Source organism: Bubalus kerabau, chromosome 8 (assembly GCF_029407905.1).
Source record: "Bubalus kerabau isolate K-KA32 ecotype Philippines breed swamp buffalo chromosome 8, PCC_UOA_SB_1v2, whole genome shotgun sequence".
NCBI classification, from domain to species: Eukaryota; Metazoa; Chordata; class Mammalia; order Artiodactyla; family Bovidae; genus Bubalus; species Bubalus kerabau.
This window is the reverse complement of record NC_073631.1, coordinates 12,219,941-12,237,208: the sequence shown is the minus strand read 5'-3', so window position 1 is coordinate 12,237,208 and position 17,268 is coordinate 12,219,941. Positions and strand designations below refer to the sequence as shown.

The 17,268-nt window shown below is 36.5% G+C and overlaps 1 protein-coding gene across 5 annotated transcripts in view; it reads right to left on the bottom strand.

Moving 5' to 3' along the window:
- The window catches only part of AKAP9 (A-kinase anchoring protein 9), a 164,963-nt gene that overhangs the window by 98,950 nt on the left and 48,745 nt on the right, over positions 1 to 17,268 (bottom strand). For all 5 annotated transcript variants that reach the window (XM_055589687.1, XM_055589688.1, XM_055589689.1 and 2 more), the window contains exons 8-12: positions 13,118 to 15,496; positions 9,533 to 9,746; positions 7,401 to 7,477; positions 4,742 to 4,880; positions 2,304 to 2,389 (exon numbers count right to left, since the gene is read on the bottom strand). In XM_055589687.1, coding sequence (XP_055445662.1) covers positions 2,304 to 2,389; positions 4,742 to 4,880; positions 7,401 to 7,477; positions 9,533 to 9,746; positions 13,118 to 15,496 — 2,895 coding nt within the window. The remainder of the gene's footprint in view (positions 1 to 2,303; positions 2,390 to 4,741; positions 4,881 to 7,400; positions 7,478 to 9,532; positions 9,747 to 13,117; positions 15,497 to 17,268) is intronic.

The window sequence follows — 17,268 nt, the reverse complement described above, 5'->3', positions numbered from 1 at the left end:
ACTGGTAACTTCTGCCAAAGAAAGTTCAGTGAAGTATGAGCTGGGAGCTTGTTTACAGGTGGGCATAAGAGACAGCAAGAGGTGGGAAACTGCTGTCTCTTCTTTCCTTCAAATAATATGGCAATGAAGGAAAGAGAACCACAAAGAATACCAGATTCAGGGAAAATTGGTTATGTTCTAAACAGTGGAGGCAAGAGGAATATGCAAGGCAAATGAAGGATAGAAACAAGACAAGCAGAGACAAACAACCTGAAAATAAACCAGATCAGATCAGTCACTCAGTCGTGTCCGACTCTTTGCGACCCCATGAATCGCAGCACGCCAGGCCTCCCTGTCCATCACCAACTCCCAGAGTTCACTCAGACTCACGTCCATCGAGTCGGTGATGCCATCCAGCCATCTCATCCTCTGTCGGCCTTTCTCCTGCCCCCAATCCCTCCCAGCATCAGAGTCTTTTCCAATGAGTCAACTCTTCGCATGAGGTGGCCAAAGTACTGGAGTTTCAGCTTTAGCATCATTCCTTCCAAAGAAATCCCAGGGCTGATCTCCTTCAGAATGGACTGGTTGGATCTCCATGCAGTCCAAGGGACTCTGAAGAGTCTTCTCCAACACCACAGTTCAAAAGCATCAATTCTCCAGCGCTCAGCCTTCTTCACAGTCCAACTCTCACATCCATACATGACCACTGGAAAAACCATAGCCTTGACTAGACGAACCTTTGTTGGCAAAGTAATGTCTCTGCTTTTGAATATGCTATCTAGGTTGGTCATAACTTTCCTTCCAAGCAGTAAGCATCTTTTAATTTCATGGCTGCAGTCACCATCTGTAGTGATTTTGGAGCCCAGAAAAATAAAGTCTGACACTGTTTCCACTGTTTCCCCAAATAAATACAGGACGGAAGAAACAGGCTACCAATCTTAGAGGAGGTGGAAGGGGATGCTAACAAAAGCACAGAAAATAAGATAACCTTGGTTGTGAAAAGGGACAACTTCTTCTGAGACAGAGAAAAATAAATTAGGGTATTTTCACGTTTAGAGAAATGCATATTGGTCTACAAGTAGGAAGGTGAGATAGCTTATAATTGTTAAGTTTAATACAGAAAAATGGAAAATAAGGCTATCTGTGAAGGAGAAAAAGGGGAGCAGAAATGGAAAGCATGACTTTATAACTAGGGAAGTTGTAAAGTTAGGTAACATCCACTGAGGAGACTATGAGAGAATGAATGACTGCATAAAAGACCTGTCAGCGACAGTCAGAGGCCACGACTCTGCAGCATCACCGAGCCATACCACCATCTCATTTTTTAGCAGCCCTCAGAAACCCAAGCGTGAGTGGAGAAAAAGGGTCTCAAGAGGCAGGATAAGCGAAGCAGAAAAACAAGAAATCTAGACGACGAAGGGTACTGGTATGAAAGTTGTACAATGATTCTGAATAGGGTTAAATATTCTAGCTATGAATGGAAGGAAAAAGAAAAGTAGCAATGGTAGAGAAAGGTAGAATTAAAGAAGGGCTTTTAGCCTATCTGCCTGTCCTCCCACAAACTTATCTGGAAGATACTGAAATAGGTTTACATGTTTTATAAAAGACTGAATAAGGTTGTGCTTTAACGGCACAGGAAGAGAAAGAAAGAGGGGAAAGGAGAAAGAGGGGAAAAGGAGGAGAAGAGAAAGAGGAAATAGAAAGAGAATTTTAGCCAGAGTATCCCTCATCAGCAATATAAGTTTCAGTCAGTTAAATCTTTCAACTCTGCCCAAATATTTTAACACAATGACATGAAAAAGTACCCAAATAAGCAAACAGAGATTTTTCTGGTACTTTTTTCATACAAATTGAGGATTACAATACTTAATCTTTGCTAATATATGTCATTTTTCTGAAATAGCTAATAAATTATATGATGGCTCTATACTCCTTACATAGCTTTTATGCACACATTTCTAAATATACATAACATGATGTGAAACTAATTAGCTATGTTCTAAACAGCTAATTACTATTATTGTTTAAAAGAGACTCACTGCTTTAAAAAATGTTATTATGTCAAATTAAATGCAACTGTTTAACAAAGTTTACAATTTGATATTTTATATATATTTTAACTTTATCTTGATTTCAAAAGCTCCCTCAAGGGGTAAAGACTCCCTAGGCTCACTGATATTATATGTCACTTTCCCCTAAATTATGTCACTTTCCCCTAACTTTCTTTTCCTGTTTACTCATTTTAGAAATTTTCGGTTGATAAAATAACTCACAAAATAGCAGGAAATACAAGAAGTGCAAACATTATTACACATTTTCCATACTTTACTTAATCGTGATTGAAGCACCACGAGTCTGCTGTATGCTTCTGCTGCTTTGCTGAGAAGAGTGTGCATATTTTCTTGAAAATCTAAATGATAAACAATTAAAATAATTTCACTTACAGTAAAAGTCTGCTTCTTTCAATTAGCATTATTCATCTATTCATAACTTTTAAAAAACTGCCTGCTGGAAGTAAAATTCATGTATTTAGTAATGAAAATTGCATTAATGTGGAACACATGCTACAAAGATTAACAATTTTATATTAAAATATGATAATTTCTGTTGGCATTCATTAATTTGTACAGATTTGTTCATTATTCATACCAATGAACAAGGGTAGGAAACATTTTATTTGTGAAGGGATCAGTTCAGTTCAGTCGCTCAGTTGTGTCCGACTCTTTGTAACCCCATGGACTGCAGCACGCCAGGCTTCCCTGTCCATCACCAACTCCTAGAGCTTGCTCAAACTCATGTCCATCGAGTCGGTGATGCCATCCAACCACCTCATCCTCTGTTGTCCCCCTTCTCCTCTTGCTTTCAATCTTTCTCAGCATCAGGGTCTTTTCCTATGAGTCAGTTCTTCACATTAGGTGGCCAAAGTATAGGAGCTTCAGCTTCAGCATCAGTACTTCCAATGAATATTCAGGACTGATTTCCTTTAGTACTGACTGATCTCCTTGCAGTCCAAGGGACTCTCAAGAGTCTTCTCCAACACCACAGTTCAAAAGCATCAATTCTTCAGTGCTCAGCTTTCTTTATGGTTCAACTCTCACATCTGTACATGACTACTGGAAAAACCATAACTCTGATTAGATGGACCTTTGTCAACAAAGTAATATCTCTGCTTTATGCTGTCTAGGTTGGTCATAGCTTTTCTTTCAAGGAGCAAGCATCATTTAATATCATGGCTACAGTCACCATCTGCAATGATTTTGGAGCCCAAGAAAAGAAAGTCTGTCAACTGTTTACATTGTTTCCCCATCTATTTGCCGAGAAGTGATGGGACCAGATTCCATGATCTTCGTTTTTTGAGTGTTAAGTTTTAAGGCAGCTTTTTCACTCTCCTCTTTCACTTTGATCAAGAGGCTCTTTAGATCCTTTTTCTTTCCTGCCATAAGGGTGGTGTTATCTGCGTATCTTAGGTTATTGATATTTCTCCTGGCAATCTTGATTCCATCTTGTGCTTCTTCCAGCCCAGTGTTTCTCATGAGGTACTCTGCATATAAGTTAAATAAGCAGGGAGACAATATACAGCCTTGACGAACTCCTTTTCCTATTTGGAACCAGTCTGTTGTTCCATGTCCAGTTCTAACTGCTGCTTCCTGACCTGCACACAGATTTCTCAGGAGGCAGGTCAGGTGGTCTGGTATTCCCATCTCTTTCAGAATTTTCTACGGTTTGTTCTATTCCACACAGTCAAAGGATTTGGTGTAGTCAATGAAGCAGAAATTTTTCTGGAACTCTCTTGCTTTTTCTATGATCTAACGGATGTTGGCAATTTGATTTCTGGTTCCTTTGCCTTTTCTAAATCTAGCTTGAACATTTGGAAGTTCTCGGTTCATGCAGCATTGAAGCTTGGCTTGGAGAATTCTGAGCTTTACTTTGCTAGCATGTGAGATGAGTGCAATTGTGTGATAGTTTGAACATTCTTTGGCATTGCCTTTCTTTGGCACTGGAATGAAAACTGACCTTTTCCAGTCCTGTAGGCTAATGCTGAGTTTTCCAAATTTGCTGACATATTGAGTGTAGCACTTTCACAGCATCATCTTTTAGGATTTGAAATAGCTCAACTGGAATGCCATCACCTCCACTAGCTTTGTTCGTAGTGATGCTTCCTAAGGTCCACTTGACTTCGCATTCCAGGATGTCTGCTGTAGGTGAGTGATCACACCATTGTGGTTATCTGGGTCATTAGATTTTTTTTGTATAGTTCTTCTATGTATTCTTGCCACCTTAATATCTTCTGCTTCTGTTAGGTCCATACCATTTCAATACCAAAAAGTTAATTGAGACTGCAAGTTGTAAAAATGAACTAATATAGGATTCCTATTAATAAAGATAACTGAATGTCTTCTTATTCTGTTTATAAAAGTAAACCCCTGACATAAACTTATTCAACAAATACAATGACTTTTAAAGGTTTGGATCTATGGTATAAAATTAAGAATTGTAGTGAGGAAAAGATGGAAATAGAGGAACAGAGGATAAAGAGACAAGAAAATTTGTAGACAGGTTCGGTTTTCTTTTTATCACAGTTACTGCACTGTAAAACTAAAAATGTGCATTAAAGGTAAGATTTCATGAACCTGAAAAAAGATGCTAAGATAAACTCAAATCAGCTAAGTGATTAAATCAGGAATTAATGGAAATAGTTTATCATCAATTCACTGAAGAAAATTAAATACTCTGTTCAACAATGCAGTAAAGCCTTTGTTACCTTGGACTTCACATCTATAATCTTGCAATCCCAGTTCTTGATTTTCAGAACTGTGAACACCGGAAGTCTCTTTCTCTTCTCCATTTACTTCACATTTTAAAGTAGGAGTATAATGTTCACCATGGACATTGCAAAAAGTCTGCCAACAATAAAATTAGGTATTATATGGAATTAAAGTTTTGATTTCTGCCTCTAGAGATTATTAAACATTATTTCCTATATGTAAAACACAGTCAAAAAATGTCACAGGAAAAATCAGTAAGAAAACACTTCCACATATCAAATCAATCTGCAAAAGAATAAACAAATCTAAATTTTTCTCTCTCCACATGCAAGACATGAATTCTTCTCACATCAGGAAAATATGACAGCCTTCATTATAATATATATCAAATATATATGTCTAAACTATAATATTTTTATTTATTTCTAATAACGAATATATCCTGTACTTTACCACTTTCTAGTATGGATTCTATACAGATGTTTCCTCTGTAATGTCAACTACCCATGAAAAAAGCAAAAAGATGAGGGCAAAAGTTCAAAAATGATGACCAGAAAGTAGTGCATAAATTCTATAGAAATTATAATATATAAAGTAGGAGATCACATTCACAGACTTTAACACAAGAGAATACTATTCATGGTTTATACACAGAAGAAAATAAAAAATATTTGACATATTATTCTGGTTTTTCTCCTGAGCAATGGATAATTCTATCATTACTTATAAACAACATATACCACATAATCATCTGACAAGCCTAAAGAAGTTTCTAAGTAAGTTTCACCTTTGCACCTCATGCAATTGGAAATAACAATCAACAACTTCTAGACCTAACCAATTTGTTTACTGTTGCTATTTCTTGAGATTTGCCTAAAAGTGAAACTTTACCATTAATTGACTTTATTAAATTTCCAACATAGTTTCTAAGGTAGAATTTTATCATAAATTGATTCAGGTTGGTAGAAACATGAATGATCAGCCAATTTACAAATAAAGCAAAAGATTCAGAAAGATGAAGTAACTAGTCCATAGTAACATCAATGATTAGGGACAAAATCAGATTCATGATGAACTGTAAGGGACCTCTCCATTACAACAAGCTGATTTATGTTTCAACTTGAGATGAGGAGTCAGGTAAAGACATTACTAGAAGAAAAAAATATATAAAGTCCTCTTATAAATGAACTACTATGACTTTGGAGAAGCGAACGGCAGCCCACTCCATTATTCTTGCCTGGAGAATTCCATGGACAGAGGAGCCTGGTGGCTACAGTCCATGGGGTCACAAAGAGTCGGATATGACTGAGTGACTAACACACACACACACTACGACTTGGGCCACTTTATATTTACAGACCATCAACAGTGGATATGAAAAGGCAACGCCTGAACCTGTCAGCAGAGCGGAGGCCCTTAGTGTGGATATTCCTGACTTTCTTTTGTGTTTTTGAATACTGTTTCTGAACTATTCCATAGGTAATTAGAACCAGTAAGGCAGCTCTACCTTCCCAACTACTATCACCCCCTCCACCCCTTCAAATTATAAATACGCTGGCTGAGATGGAAAGCTGTGACAAGCCTAGGCATGTATGTTAAATTTTGAAATATTTCAAATATGCAGAAAAAAGTTTATCTATTACCTAGCTATAATACTAATTAATATTGTCATATTATATCCATATTTTTAAAAAATTGAATATTACATACAGATTTGAAGATTTCTGAGTTAAGTACTGCTTATCTATTTCATTCACCTCTCTGTCCAGAGGTGATTATCTAACATGCATGTTTTTATACTTTTTCCTTTTGAGATTTACTGATGTAACAAAGACACTCTTGCAATGAACATATCTGGCTGTGCACACATGTGAATCTAAGTAGAAGTAAATGTTGGACTGTGTGACGTACATCAACTCAACAATACACCTTGACAATCTGCTTCTCAAGGTGGCACACTCCCACCAGGGGTACAGAAGTTCTGTTTCACCTGATCTTCACAAATACGATTATAGTTGGTATGCTTAGTTTTTAGATTTGGCAATCTACAGTGTGAAATACTATCTCAGTAGTCATGTGCAAGACCCCCAGCTAAGTCATCACATTCATTCAACCGCCAAAGTGGGCAGGAGTGGGAAACAGACCCGCTTACGGCTCTATTGCTGTTTTTAAAATTAGGCAGCTCTTCTGTAGAATCGACTACTGAGACAATTCACCTACATTTCTTTTGTTTCAAACTGATTGTCAGGAAAACATTTAAATACTTATTTTAAACTTAAAAACTCAGGAATATTTTCTAAATACAGTTCTGAAGTAAGACTGTTCAGTTCAGTTCAGTCGCTCAGTCACGTCCGACTCTTTGAGACCTCATGAACCGCAGCACGCCAGGCCTCCCTGTCCATCACCAACTCCCGGAGTCCATCGAAACCCATGTCCATGGAGTTGGTGATGCCATCCAACCATCTCATCCTCTGTCATCCCCTTCTCCTCCTGCCCTCAATCTTTCCCAGCATCAGGGTCTTTTGAAATGAGTCAGCTCTCCACATCAGTAAGACTGTACAGAAAAGTAATTTGGATGATTCTGCTAAATCAAAATAGTAGTAACTTAAAATTTAACATTTCTTGTCTAAAACTACTTTACAACTAATGGCTTACCTGTGTAAAATGAGAACATTCTTCAGATACTGCCTTGTGAAGTTTTCCAATAAGCATCTGTAAAGGCTTCACTTCACCTAACAGAAGAGGTAGTGCGTTAAAAATGTTCAATTTACATGTTTAGAAACTACTTTCATATTTTACTTACATCAACTGGATAAGATTAATTTTAAGTTCTATATTTCTTTCAATGTTATTTTGTGCTGCTCAGTGTTAACTGTATAAGATAATTTGTAGGATTTTCAATTTATATCCCACAATATGGTACAAAGTACTGATGTACAATTTTTTTGTACTACAATCCAATAAAGAACTGTATCACACAGCATAACCCATCTGAGCCACCAGGGAAGCTAGTCTACATATATTTACCCATATAAAACTGAAACAAAATGTCACAAATATTTATTCTTTCTACATCCTATGCACTCCAATATTTTCTGTTCTACTCTATTATTAAAAAAAAAAAATAAAGCTGGTCATTACTCACTGAACTAACTTCATCACCTATTAATGGACCCACTAATTAACTTGTAGTGCGAAAAACTACAGATTCTATCTGAAGAGGATACCGATACAAACAACATATGCTTAAAATCTTATTCAATTCAAACCCAAAGAACTCCTTTTTCCTGAAGTGAAAAAGGATTCTATTCTTACTTAAGCCACGCTTTAAACTCTACTGTTCAAAAGAACAATTCCAAACTTAGGAATCACCTCATTCATAAAGGTAGATCTGTCAAGAATGGAGACCTAAAGATACCTTGAACAGAGAAAGTCTAATTAATAACTGAATAATCATTAAAGATAAAAGTTAACCGTGACTAGTCTTCCACTTAAGGTTCCTTCAATATTGTTGCTGACACAGTGCCGTCTTTTTGCTCACTCTACAGACTTCCAAGAAGTCTCATTCTTGTCCTTGGCCTCAAATGATCTCTTGACTTACAAATCTTTATCTTGAACTTAAACTTGCCCCTTAGGTTTCAGCCTTTTTTCCACTGCATACTAGGTATCGCTTTTTTCAAAGTCATCAAGTATTTTTAACTCAATGTTCCAAGCTAAATACACTATTTTTCCCACAAATCTACTCCTCATGACTGGAGTCACCATCAATCCAATTACTCAAACTAGACACTTAGGGATCATTCTCAATTCCTCCCCCTTACTACTAATTCTACCTGCAGATTACAACCCACTTCTTTAACTCAAACTTTTCTTCCAATGACATTTTAGCTCAACATCTTAATGTTAACAGAATAACTGCCAAAGCTGCTTAACTGGTCTTTCCATCACTTATCAGTTCAGTTGCTCAGTCGTGCCCAAGTCTTTGTGACCCCATGGACTGCAGCACACCAGGCTTCCCTGACCATTACCAACTCCCAGAGTTTACTCAAACTCATGTCCATTGAGTCTATCACTTATCACCTCCCTTAATTTGCTCCAGTGATGTCATCTTAAAATAAAAATCTTACTATGTGGATTCATTTTGATATATGGCAAAACCAATACAATATTGTAAAGTTAAAACATAAAATAAAATGAAAAAAAAAAAATCTTACTATGTTCCTCTATTTGAAATCCTGCATTAGGTCTTACAACCAACAGCATAAAGAGTAAACATGTTTCAGTCAGGGTATACGAAACCTTTTCTGATCAAGCTTCTGACAATGTTTATCCCTCACTACTTTTGCACACACCTTGAACTTTCAATTCTCCAAAATGGATGTCATTTCTCACATCTCTAAATTTAAGACTCAAGATCCTTTCCTAAAATTCCAACCTCCCTACTCCTGTCTACTGCCTCACTCTTCCAGGAAGTACTAGACTTTTCTCTTCTCTCCCTCCGTTCTTTCTGTTTATTCTTCCATTATAGAAAATTTCCTATTGTTTTCTAAGAGTTTATTTTATATTGCTTTTCCACAGGACTGTTGATTTCTTGGGGAAAATAATTCAGTGATTTTTAAACTTCTCAAGCACTTACACGAACAGTCTATGATTGTATGAACAAATGAGTCTAGGACTGGGAACTCCCAGTCATGTTCTTCCATGGGGTCTAAGTCAAGAACAGAATCATGAAGTGGCAGGCTCTAAGTGATACTTACTTACTTAGAATTTTGTTAGAAACCATTTACCTGTTTCTTGTGTCTTTATATTCTGTAGCTCTAGCTGGTGTATTTTCTGAAGTTCCTTGATCTTTTCCTCTTGAGCAGAAATAAGCTCCTGTTTAAGACTGCAAAGAGCTTTATCTTTTTCATTTTCCATATATTCGCGAACCTGATCCACATGAGTTGAATAGACCAGAGACAGGCATATACGTTGGGCTTCCATCTGGAGCCTTAAATCATTCTTAAAGTGAATTAATGTCCAAGTTAGAATAATTTAAAATGACTAATCAAATAATTTAACTTATTTTTGCATATACCCATTATGGGGTGGGGGGAATACATGATATTATAAACTATAGTTGAGTGAGAAAATAATTAAATTAAACGTCACTTTTCTTACATGAAATTATTTTCTCACTCAATCTGTTGCACTGACCTAGGAAAATAGTACAACTTTCTCAAGGAAAATAACACAATATTTTCATCACTTCATAGTAAAGTTTGATATTTGGTAAAGTTAGGATGGCCTGATCTTTCATTTTTGTTCAAAAACAACATTTTTAAACAAATATGGGCTTCCCTGGTGGCTCAGCTGGTAAAGAATCCACCTGCAATGTGGGAGACCTGCCTGGGTTCAATTCCTGGGTTGGGAAAACCCCCTGGAGAAGGCAACAGCTACCCACTCCAGTATTCTGGCCTGGAGAGTCCATGGGGTCGCAAAGAGTCAGACACGACTGAGCGACTTTTAATGAACAAATATAGAGAAATGCAAATAATAATGAAATAAACATTTATGCACACATATCACAAAGTAATAAAATAAAATCATTTTATCTTTTTTATTCATTTCTCTCCTCCCTATTATTTTGGTTTAGAAATAAAATACAGATAAAACTTAATCTATCATGTTCCCATTCTTCCTTCCCCAGAGGCCACCAAATTATAAATCTGATCATAAATTTGCTGCAAAGCCAGTTCACTTCTTACACTCTCATTTCTTAATCCATCTATAAAGAGTGCGTGTATTTTATATTTTTAAGAATTTACATAAATGGTGCAAAATGGCATTTATTTTACAAATTACTCTTCTCATTCAATATGCCTCTGAGATCTTTCCATGTAGATACACATAAATTTATTTTAACTTGGTGCTGTATATATGAATATTACAATTTGTTCATTTCCTTTTTGGAGATCAAATGGATTATTTCAAATTTTAGATATATCAAAACATGCTGCAATAAATTTTTATATATATGCCCTTCTACATATATGATAATGTTTCTCTAGCGCACATGTGTGCTAAGTCACATCAGTCATATCTGACTCTTTGCAATCCTATGGACTGTAGCCTGCCAGGCTCCTCTGTCCGTGGGATTCTTCAGGCAAGAATACTGGAGTGGGTTGCTATGTCCTCTTCAAGGGGATCTCCTTGACTCAGGGTTCAAATCCGTGTCTCTTGTCTCCTGCATTGGCAGGCGGGTTCTTTACCACTAGCACCACCTTGGAAGCCCTTCTCGATTGTAGTGATTCTCAAAACTGTAGCCCAAATCAAAACCACCTGGATGATTTAAAACAGATTTCTGGGCCCCTATCCCCGAGCTTCTACTCAGAGAAGCCTGGTGTGAGCCCTAGAATTTGAATTTTAACCTGTTTTCAAGTGATGCTGCCACTGCTGGTTATAGACCACACTCACTGCCAGTAGAAATGTAAATGCTACATGGTAGGCCATGTATATGGCATCAATATTAGATTTTTAACAAAATTTTTTATGCAATTACATAATTTTACACTGATATAGTTAATAATGTAGGTGAATACTCATCTCCCCACATCCTCATCACACTTCTTATTGTGAACCTTATCTTGTCATACTGATAGGTATAAAATGCTATTTCATTGTTATATCAATTTATAACATTGAAAGCATCTTTTCATGTTTATTAGCCAATTAGCAGAAGTATTTCTGTGGCTGCAGTATTATTTCTAAGCACATTTAGACTGCTCTTTGGTGTTACTGTTGTGTAAACTGTTGCTCAATTTCTTCATGAGCCTCCTTCCATAAACACACACGTCACTGTTCTCCCCATCACCAAGGGGGGTTTGTCTCAGCGGTGATGTGCGCGTCAGGGACAGCTCTTGCGTTTGTCTCTGTTTATTTTACAGATGTTAACATCAAGGAGATGGTATCTAAATGTCACTGAAAGTGTCTTCAGTTAGAAAAAAATAATCGTTTTAGTGAGAAAAATCTGACCATTTTGACAACTTCAAATTTGGGTCCTCTCCTAGTAATGCCTTTAAAAATTTTTTTAAATGATCTCTTGACTTTTTTAGGAGTGATAAAATTAAACCTCATTATGATTTTGAAAACAATTTCAGATATTTAACAAAGCATTAACAGTTATGTAATTAGAACTTAACTATTTAGGTTATTAAAATGTAAAATTTGATATAAGATCATAAATATGAGCACATTTATTAAGAAGCAGAAAGAAAAAACTTTCCAAGGGCTTCCTACTATATAGAGAATAAAATTTCAGCTTCTTACAAAGTCTGCAAGGCTCTCCAAGATCTGGTCTTTTCCTTCTTCAAACTCTTTTTCTTCCACTCTCTTTCCCTCAAACTCAACCAAACAGGTCTTTATTCTGTTCCTCAAACTTATCTCTGCCATGGCAGTGGCTCTAATTTCCCTGTGGTAGACGCCTCACTGTCATTCGGATGGCAGTTCAAATGTCAATTCCTCCTAGACCCCTTTCCTGACCACCTTATTTAATGACTACCCACCATTCTCTATCACATAAGCTCTTTTATTTTCTTTATAAAACATCACTATTTCTTAACTCTTCTACTCACTTCCTCATTTACTGTCTGCCTCCCTCACTAAAATATATGCTCTCTGAGAGCTGAACCAATTCTTACTCTCGTTCACCACTGTATTCCTACCTGGCAAGAGCCTACAAATACTTGTTTAGAAATGAAGAAACACACATAAAGCTCTAGTTAGCACCATTACACAATGTGCCCAGTGGGATCTTCCTGCTATTTCTAATTTCAGTGTCGATCAAATATAAATTGTCAGCAGTGATCTAGTATTACTCACTATATGTATTCTTTAATTGTATTTAGAATTAATATTTTTTTCCCCTTTAGGTATAACAAGACTCTGAGAAAACTAGGATTTAAATCAATATCTTTTTATCAGAGAAATAAGTTTCATAACTACTGAAAAACTACATGAAGTACTAAAAAGTTTAAGAGTTAATTTTCAGTTAACCTTGAAAACACCAATACAAAAGGAGACTCTGAAACCAATCTTCGGAATTGCAACAAAATATTACAAAATAATTATTTTAATGCTCTGACTCTCAGCAAAGTTATTTAAACTTGCTTTTTCAAAGAAAATGTGTTCTATTTCCTGAGCAGATTAACTAAAAGAGAGGTAACACGGTTTAACAAAAAACAGAAAAAAGAAATGTAAATGATAAGTTTAAGTGAGAATTACATCACAGGCTTTACTTTCATTCTTGAAAGGAGGTTAATTTATGTTGTATGAAGATGAAAACTTTCAGTATGAAATGTACACTTTAGTGTATACACATTAAGTAAACATACCTGTTCTGATTTAAGTGCGCTGAGCTCTTGCTGAAGTTTATCGTTTTCACCTGGATCTGTAGTCCCAAGTGATGATTCATTTGTCACTGACGGCAAGTGAGCAGAAAACTGTTCTTGTTTGTTTTCTTTTTCCAGAGTCATATTTTCAAAAGGAGTTTTATTTATCTCCATTATTTTTGATTCTTTACCAAAATCTTTATTTATTTTAGGAACTGACCCTCCAGGATCCCTGCTTGTTGAAACTCCATCTTTCAAAGAGCTTAAATGGACATCATGCACATTTACATTTTCTGTCCTACTGTGGTCAATTATGATTTCTAGCTCTCTACATCTCAATAAAACTTGCTCTTTATCTTGCTTTAAAGATTTAACTTCTTCCGTTAGAAAACTTATCTCATCATGTTTCTGTTTTAATTGCTCAGAAAGATCAGACAGTCTCTCTGACAGCTCTAACTTTTCTCGCTTGGTTACCTCAAGTTTTTCCATAAGTTCTGTTGTATCTTTCTCGACAACCTCACCAATTTCCAATGGTTCTGCTATAAAAGTCTTGTCATCGTCAAAGACTGAACTTTTCATTTTCACTATACTTGGGTTTATTCTTTGCAAATGATGAAGCTCTTCACTTAGTGCTTTAAGCTTCCTTTTATACTCTACTTCTTGCTTATTTTTACTGTCTTCCAAATCGCTTTTTACCTTGAGAAGACAAGCATAATCCTCCTGTAATTCCTGATAGTTAACTTCAAAATTTTTTTCAGCAAATGAAAAAGTGTTCCTTTGCTTTTCAATCTCTTCAGTAAGCTGAATACATTGTTTTTTGAGGTCCTCATTTTCCTCTGTAAGTATTTCTATCTCTTTTTGCCAGCGACAGTCTTTGGATTGGGACTTAGTGGAGTCTATGAAAGTTAATCTTTCTTCTTCGTTAACAGGAGTATGCATTTTCAACGTGTCTTCAAGGGCCTTCTTTTCATCTTTAAGAATGCTATTCTCTGCTTCAAGTTGTGCAAATTTTTCTTGAAAGTCATCCTCTTTTTCCTTCATTTGTTTCTCCAATAATTCAGTTTTAAGTTGTAATTCTTGAACTTCCTGTTCAAGTGTACCCTTTTCCTTTTCTTCTTGTCTGAGTATTTCTATTTCTTTTTGCAGTTCGTTGATCTGAAGGGTCATTTCTTCTGATTTTGTATTCACGAGGGACTGCTGTAAATCTTTTAGCTTTGAAATTTCCAAAATCAGTTGGTTCTGCTTAGTTATCAAATTGTCTTTTTCAAACTGCATGGTTTCTATCTTTTGACTCATTTCATTCTGTAAGCCATCTATCTGCTGTTTATAGTGAATGCTTAAGTTATCTTTAAGCTTTTCAATATTTATTCGATGTTCAATTTCCAAATCTTCCTTCAGTTTGGAAAGTTCTTCCTCATGACTAAACAGGAGCTGTGTCCTCAGCCTCTCCAGCTCAGCTTCCTGTGATTCAGCCATTCTGTCCAATACAGCATTCTTTTCTCTTTCTAACATTTCAAGCTTTATCTTATAATTTGTAACTTCTGCTTCATGTTTTAATTCTAGTTCTTTCCTGGCTTCAGAAGCAGAAACAATCTCAGCTTTCAAATCTTCCACTGTACTAAGGGACTTGTATGCTTCATTGAGTTTACCTTCTTGCTCAGCTATTGTCTGTCTAGCCCTCTGAATTTGGTCCCTTGAAAAGCTCAGTTCTTCAAAAAGGTCTTCCAGCTGTCTCTGGAGAGCAGACTTTTCTCCTGAAATCACTCCTATTTCTTCCTTGAGTTTTTCTTTTTGAGAGTTAGTATCTTGCAATTTTATATTCAGCTCATTTATTGCCATATTCATTAACTTTATTTGATCTTCATTGACTGTAATGCTTGGATGTGATCTTAAAGCATTCTCCAGCTCCCCCTTATGTCGTGTCCTAAGTTCATCGATCTGTGACACGTGTTGTTTTATTAGCTCTTGTTTCATCTGTACTATCTGCTGCCCATACATCTCATCCAGCTCTGCCCGGAGTTGTTCCAACTTTCTTTGTGTTTCTTGTTCCATTCTTTGTAGGATATCCGTTTCAAATTGACTGTCTTTATGATTTTTCTTCTGAAGTTCCTCAACTGTCCCCATTAATTGTTTTATTTCTTCAGAACACTGTCTTTCCTTTTGCTTGGAATTAGTCAGTTCTAATTTCATATTTTTTATCTCTTGGTTCTTCTGTACAACCTGCTCTTGTAATTCTTCCAGTAATTTATCAGCAGCTGTTACTTTATCCTTTAGGTCAATAGTTTTTTTTTCTTCTTCTATTATTTTCGTATTTAATTCTTCAATAACTGCTTCCTTTTCCTGTATTTCTTTATTTGAGTTTTCTACTTTTTTATCCTGTTCCTTTATAAAGAAAAAATGAAAACATAAAAATGGCATTTTTAGTTTCTGGTTACTTATACCCCTTAACCCCATCACCAAAAAAATTGATAGAAACTGCTTTTTACATTATTCTATAGAAAGCAATGGCTGAGCCTGCTCCTTCAATTTTCTTACGTCAATGAGACAAAGGACTTGTGCAGCCAACACTACCTATGAGCAAATATCATAGCAATGTTGGTCTTCTTGGGGGGAAGAAAGTTTTCTTGCATTGCTATGATTAAATGTTTTAATAAAAAAATTCAGTGGGATCAAAATATGTCTAAACCATTATATTTTCTTCTTTCTTATTAACTGATCAACATTCTAAATATTTGGTATTTGCAATTGCAAGAGGACTACATACCCTTTACAGTTCTAGAGATAATCCTAAAAAAAAAATCAACATTTCTCCCATACAGTATTTTAGTGACCTGAAGGTTTGGTGGGCAGGTGCTATGAAAAGAGTAAAACAAAAAAAACAGGCTCCTAAAGGTCAGCCTTAACTTCACTCCTAAGGCTAAATGAATCAGAAGTTCAGGGATATGTCATGCTTAAGTGGCTGAATTGCAAGTGACACGCAAGACAATTACGCCATTTAGAGCATATCAATTTGATTCTACATTTTGGGGGTAAACAGAAATTTGAAAGCAAGACAGATGTTTTTTACCCCTGTTCTGATTTAGGACTTTATTTTGGAACTGCAGATAAATCGAAACCCAAAACACATGCCAGGCATGCCCCTAACCATTCAGAGAGGTGTCACAGCACGAGACGGTCAAGCACAAGTCCTGGAGACAAAGTCCTGTCCCTGCCATTCACTGGCCTGAGTGGTCAGGGCTGCAGTCCCAAGGACAGAAAAAAACAGTGAAATTCACAGATCAGAATACACTTAAGTAATTAAAATCACCTTCAGAAGACAAAAGCCCCGGGTCAAGAGGACTAAAAGGCACCTCAAATGGATGTGTTAACTTACCTTTAAAAAAAAAAAAAAAGAATGTCAAGGCCTAGGGAAAAGGAAGTCTGAGAGGGAAATAGTGGCAGTGCCCATGCAAGAATTGGAGAAGGCAATGGCACCCCACTCCAGTACTCTTGCCTGGAAAATCCCATGTACAGAGGAGCCTGGTAGGCTGCAGCTCATGGGGTTGCTAAGAGTCGGACACAACTGAGCGACTTCACTTTCACTTTTCACTTTCATGCATTGGAGAAGGAAATGGCAACCCACTCCAGTGTTCTTGCCTGGAGAATCCAAGGGACGGGGAGCCTGGTGGGCTGCCATCTATGGGGTCGCACAGAGTCGAACACGACTGAAGTGACTTAGCAGCATGCAAGAATGGTTCAAGAAAGAGAATCAAGGTACCAGGAGACTTTGAGAGTTCTAATCCCTCTGGGAAAGTCACACCTAACCTAGAAAGCAAGGTAGCGGGCTACTGTAAACAGAATTAAGAATTTCAGTCCAAAGGCATGGCCATTCCTACTGTGAGATGGACATATGAGGTTATCATAGCCTAATCAGCTTTGGCTTGGTATCACATATCCCGTCAATGTCACCATGCCTTACTGTTGATACTGAGCCTTCTGGCCTAGACTACCTTCTGGCAGTCTACTAGGCCTAAACTGCCTTTCTCGTCTTACCTCCCAGAAAGACTCAATTTCAAAGACTCTTGTTTTCTAATCAAACTATTTTTTGATGCTGATAAAACATTTTTAACATGGTTCAACCTGGGTCTTTATGCACACTCCAACCTGTTTAAAAT